We start from the raw sequence: 5,775 nt of genomic DNA, 5'->3' as shown, positions 1-5,775 counted from the left end.
AATGGCATTTCTTGACGTTTTGACTTGTGCACAAGGTGATCGTTGAAGATCTTCATCTAGTCCTTGCACATTGCCCTCGTGAAGGTGTATGCAATGAAATTGATGAACCTTATGGAGTCAAAGGGTATTCAATATATGACCCAAACCAACACTACTGTCTCTTTGCATGAACCCTTATCTTTGCTAAAGAACCGCTGCTCTCCATTCCTACAGCATAACCAGTAGACCATGCATCAACATTGCAATCGACTGCTTCGGCTATGACTGGTGCAAACAAAAGTGAAACAATGAAATTAGAACCTGTTCACCCAAAAATAGCATAACCAACAGACCATGCATCAACATCACAATCACTATGACTGGCACAGACAGAAGTGAAACAATGAAATTAGACCTTGTTCACCCAAAAACATCTATCACTTTGTAGGCTCCCATTGATCCTGATCTACAAGCCATTGCTCCACCACCTATACCTCCAACATCACCAACTATATAACCAATCAATCGGTTTCTCTAGTGTTTGCAAATCTGATTATCTTTAGGATTGACATGCGTGCAAAGGGTAATGTCCATCAGATAAGTTCATGTGTGAATAACACACCTGGAAATGGGTTTTTTGATGATCATGCATGACTCTACTTGAAAAACATGGCTTGATGTGTGATCGACCATGAGAACCACATTATCAGATGGGCACAATACTTTCCATGTGCCTCTAAATAGACAGTATTAACATGCATGCAAATCAGAATGCCCATCAGATACATATGCCTTCAAATAACATAGCTTGGAGCGTGTTTTTTGATGATTGTGCAAGACACTCTAAGGTAAAAAACATTGTTGGATGGGTGATCGACCGTGCGAACCATATCTGATGGGGACGACACTTTGTACATGTCTCGACATAGGTGGTATTGATGTGCGTGCAAAGCAGGGTGCTCATTGAACACGTGCATGTGCGAATAATGCACCTGGAAGTGGGTTTGTAACGATTCTATACATGAATTTTTGGCTCAAGATGAAGGTGCTCTACTTCGTCTATGGTTTGCGGAAGGGGGTGCGGGATTGCCTCTACCTTGCCATCGTCCTCAAATCTTCAACCACAAATCAGTGCAACACTCAGCCGAGGACTATCATGCAAGCTCGTGTTTTGATTCCTGATCATATGTTTCCATGCTTCCTAATCACATCTGGGATTTCGTTCATCGAAGTGCCATAGGTGTCATTCTTTCGAACTAATGCTTTCTTCGACATGGTTCAAGAATCCATCTGGGATCATCAGGTCCTCGCTCCACTCGCCAAGTTCTTTACTGTTATTGTGCACACAATGGGAGATGAACGATTACCAAGAAACTCGCGATAGTTTAAAGAAATCGTGAAATGGTTGGAAGGGACTCTCAGCGTGCAAAAACAAATCCAATGGTCCAAAATTCCTAGATGTAATCCAATGACATAGTTCTTCAATTGTCCTAGATAGGAGAAGAGCTATATGAAGGACACATGGCTAGCCCCTTGATCGACACCTCATTCCAAAATAAGGAATATAAGATAAAATGCTTCATGCTCTTTGTCAACATCCTATAGGACCCAATTTGTTATTTTGCATGACCTTGTGACTATGCTAATATTTATAGGTCTAGGTAGGTCATGCAACAATATCTTCATACACCCTAAATTTATATGCATTGATAGTAGTCCAAATGTCGTAATAGTACATATAAAATAAAAGAATTCCATACATCTAGGATATGATTTAAAGTCATTTCATTACAAGTGTGTCCCTTTATGGGCATCTAAACATTGCTTGTTAGCAAAGGAACACCAAGGAGAAAAGCGAGGAACTTTAGAGCTATACAACACCTTGAGAGACACTTAGAGCGAGCACGGCACGTGGGAAAAAACCTTCAATTTGCCCAACAAAAGAAACCCTAATACACGGTACACTCTTCCTTAAAAAAACTCTTGTTCTTCACATGCACATGGTCGCTATGGAAATAAGATCTGTAAATCGCCTTGGGTAATTACGAGCTGAAATAGCGGCATTGTTGGATCCCCAAGCTGGCACTGCTAGAAAGATGGCTACTGCAAAAGTACCGCAAGGCCTTTGGCTATGGACGCCTTCGTTGTAGAAAACACAGGGTTTTCTCCTAGATATACATCATATAGTGCAGAGGCCAGCGGCCCAGAGACGATGGAGGCTTCCACAATTGCAGGAAATAGATCATCGCCAGACATTTCAACCTTCAATACCACCCAAAAAATCCTGAGTTTTACCTTTCAATGATGATTCACGACATAAATTTTCGGCTGCATCAACAGGAGCTCGTGGCGTCGTGTCTTACCTGAAGATAGAAGGGCTGGATCCAAGTCAAGTAGATGGATGTGCCTTGCTTCAGTGATCTGCCCCAGAATACCTCCCCAAAAGCATCCAGTGCCTCTTGCCCAGAAACACCTGCATCGCAATCCTTCAACCTTGGCGCTAGCGATTCATATAGACCTCCCCAGAACGTGCCACCTTCCATATCCCTCAGAAGAACTATCATGATCCCTTTCTCCATGGGGGCTACACAGAAAACACAATCTAGGCATAACGTCTGTCCATATTCGGCGCATAAATGAAATCTAAATTAGAGGACGACAGACCCATGCTCTATAGTAATTAGCATATGAGCTCAACAGCAGGTGCCATATGTGTTCTGCTCTACCTTCCGAAACTGCCTTGAAGAACAGTAAATCTTTGGAGAGTTCATCCGCTCCTTTGCCTCTCCAAGCGGCAAGATATGTTGAAATGCTGGTGTCAAAATAAACACCAATAGCATACACTTTGACACGGATGAATGAAATGTTTTCCTCCTTGAAACCTGAGATTTCTACAAAAGTTAAGATACGTCCTGCACCTTCTTCAACGACTGCCTAGTAAGTTGCCTTCGGGATACAGTGGAAGACACAAGGCTTCTAGACACTTGCACATCTACGGCAACTGCCGAGATCGCGTAACGAATTACGGTTGAATACACGCACAGTCCCGGGAAATAATCATTAGTTACGAAGCTGCAATACTTTGTGCAAGTGCAAAAATTGCTGCTTGTAAGAGAAACGCATACCTGTGCCGACAAGGGACATTGGTTGGGAGCCCCCGGAGGACAGAATGGTCAGAGGAAACTCGACATTGGTTTTTGGCTCAACCTCAACATTCTCGGACCTCTCCTCTACACAGAATTTAAGCATCCCAGCGTGACATTTGCGACTATGAACATAATTGCAAATTTACAAGCGTGAAAAGTGGCTGGCGTGAGATTTGTGGCTGATTTCACAAGTACAGAAAGGCTGACACCTGCGGTGGCAAAGATGGATGATGGTGCGCCAATCGAGCGACGTAGGCGACGGAGAGGAACACTATGGTAAGAGACATTGCGACATTGCGAGTACGAGATCGGGCAACGATACACCCAGTAGGAGATGCAGTTGCTGTTGCTACTCATGCTCTTGGCCCCAATCGACCCCATCGCCATGGCCGAGATAGCGTGCATTCTTTTCCTGCTGCGTTTGTCAATCTTGATATTCCGGATGATGGTCTAATATGAATCATTCGTCATATTTTTCAACTTGAGAGCGGTGTCTCGGCCCATTGCTTAAGATGTTGGTGCGTGGAGTCCATCAAATGCGCCATGATTGCGATTACTTGATCGAAAACATCAAACACTCGATGCATCAAATGCGTAAAATCAACAGACATCAACTGTCGACGTTTCAACGACCGTTCAGCTGAAAATTCGGGATTGGCCCTTTCAACTCGCGTAATGTGACTTCGTAGGACAATGATTTAGACTCTCAATGCATGTGGGAGCCGGACTTGATGTTCACAAGTCCTTCCGTTCGTTCTTTCTCACCTTGATAGCCACGTTGACTTTGTGTCTACATGGCACCTAGTCTTGCCTCATCTTTCTCATATCTTCCCTTCCATCGTGCTCGTCCTCCTCATCATGTTTCCAAAGAATGAGTCCCATTCAACCAAAGTTATGTATGGATGTGAAGGAGAGTGAGAATCACATATAAATTTGCCTAGGAGGTGGTTGCAACACAAAATACAACACTTGATTTTGCCTTTAGGAGGGTTGCAACACAAAATACAACACTTGATTTTGCCTTCAACATGTCTCGTACATGCTGCAAACAAACAATTAATGCACATTGATCATCTTCTTACAAACCAACTCTTGGATACACAATCACTAATATGTTGGTGAAGCCTTGCTAGAACAATTAGAATCTCATGCCTTTATTAGCCAACCAAAATCACACACAATAAACAACCGCTTCTAATGGTCGCCTACTTCCCAAGCCTTTGTAGGCATCACATGAAGCATGTAATCGCGTGGCTCAACCAATATTGCAATGTCATTGAGTTTCATATGTGGCACAAATCCCATGAATTTGTTGGCCTTAGATTTTGTATAAGTGTGAGGTCTAACTAAACATCTTAATTGATAATGACATCTATCATCCCCTTAGTAAAAGATCTACTAGATCAATTGGGCTATTTTGTTTATTTCACCTCTTCAGACTTGGAAGCTAGTTATTGGTAAGTATTCTTGAATTAAGGTAGAATCCCAAGGATGTACTCAAATTTAATGTTATGCACCCCTTCAGCTTCTATGTACATTGTCATTAGACACCTTGAGAATTTGTGATAACCTAAAAGATGAAAAGCATAAGAGGAACTCACCCTTTGGTGCATCTCAAACAAGAAGAATGAAAGGAACCCACCTTGCTCCAAACCAACAATTACACGTGCATCATGGGCCGAGGGGGGGGGGGACTCACTAGGTATAAACCTTGTAGATCTGTGCGTTCACGATCAATTTGATATGTCAAATTTTCATTAGTAAAATACATCATTTTTCTATTCAATTTGTAAACTTTTCCCAAAATTTTTTTTACAACACCCTTCTATTAATGAAAATGTGAGTAAAAAAGAAATTAAATGCATCCTTCTATTGAACTCACGTAGTCACTACATTATTGAGTGACCCCCCGAGTCTTGCATAACTCAAAACCATACTAGAGCAAATCCATGTCGCATAGCCTCAAAACCATAGTATAGCAAATCCATGTTGCACAATAACCATGGCATGTGGGCATGTTCTTTGAAACTTAGTAACTTATTGTCATTAGCAGTAGCTCAAAACACTATTAGATTAGTTAGCTAGTGTTTCTAAGTAGGGAAACTATTAGATCTTCGTAGTAGACCCAAGCCTTATGAGCATATCAGAGGCATACCTAATAGCCTCCCAACTTCTAGTAGCCTAAAAAATTAGTTCTCACAAAGTAATATAACCTGGGGGGTCACTCTTCATAAATCCCATATAGCACGTGGCAAGCATATATAAAAAATATCCCTACTCTTTCATTTTTTACATTTTTGCATGTAATTGATTAGCCCCCTCTTGTATGTATACATTGATTAGCCCCCTCTTTAAAATGTAACGAGCACATATTTGTTATACGTGGAACAACCACCAGGTCTTGTGATCCCCGGTTCAGAAGGTAAAGTCTATAAATTGATACAATAGATGGTGCTGCCTCCCAGCCATGCACTCCTGTGTGAGAAGCATTGATGGCGTGCTGGAAATAGTAGAGGACGGAGGCTGGATGCTAAGGAATCAGGGTTGCTGTAGCTAGTGATGATTATGGGCTTCACGGGCTTGCTCTTATATAGCCACCAGTCGTAGTCGGTTAGACTCAATTGGGAGACCGACCTAGTCGGCCCAAAAC

At 42.1% G+C, this 5,775-nt stretch overlaps 1 protein-coding gene across 1 annotated transcript; it reads right to left on the bottom strand.

Annotated features, from left to right (window-relative positions):
* Positions 1-1,933: 1,933 nt before the first annotated feature.
* On the bottom strand, positions 1,934-3,552 carry LOC147905297 (fatty-acid-binding protein 3, chloroplastic-like). Its single transcript, XM_087384623.1, has 5 exons — positions 3,335-3,552; positions 3,105-3,209; positions 2,706-2,861; positions 2,343-2,563; positions 1,934-2,241 (listed from the first exon to the last, which is right to left on the bottom strand). Exons 1-5 carry the CDS (start codon positions 3,528-3,530, stop codon positions 2,080-2,082), a joined length of 840 nt encoding a protein of 279 aa, XP_087240749.1. The 5' UTR covers positions 3,531-3,552; the 3' UTR covers positions 1,934-2,079.
* Positions 3,553-5,775: the final 2,223 nt, after the last annotated feature.

The sequence above is a fragment of the Dipteris shenzhenensis genome, chromosome 1, assembly GCF_047967505.1.
Source record: "Dipteris shenzhenensis isolate YYH24624 ecotype China chromosome 1, Dip_SZ_1.0, whole genome shotgun sequence".
In the NCBI taxonomy this organism is placed as follows: domain Eukaryota; kingdom Viridiplantae; phylum Streptophyta; class Polypodiopsida; order Gleicheniales; family Dipteridaceae; genus Dipteris; species Dipteris shenzhenensis.
The sequence above is the reverse complement of the archived record's forward strand: the minus strand, read 5'-3'. Positions and strand labels throughout refer to the sequence as shown.

Excerpts from the sequence above, each read along its gene's own strand:
- LOC147905297 (XM_087384623.1), bottom strand. The coding sequence starts at position 3,530 with ATGCACGCTATCTCGGCCATGGCGATGGGGTCGATTGGGGCCAAGAGC. Across the intron at positions 2,862-3,104 it reads AATGTCCCTTGTCGGCACAG|GTTTCAAGGAGGAAAACATT; the intron begins GTATGCGTTTCT and ends TAGAAATCTCAG. Across the intron at positions 2,564-2,705 it reads CTTCAAGGCAGTTTCGGAAG|CCCCCATGGAGAAAGGGATC; the intron begins GTAGAGCAGAAC and ends TTTTCTGTGTAG.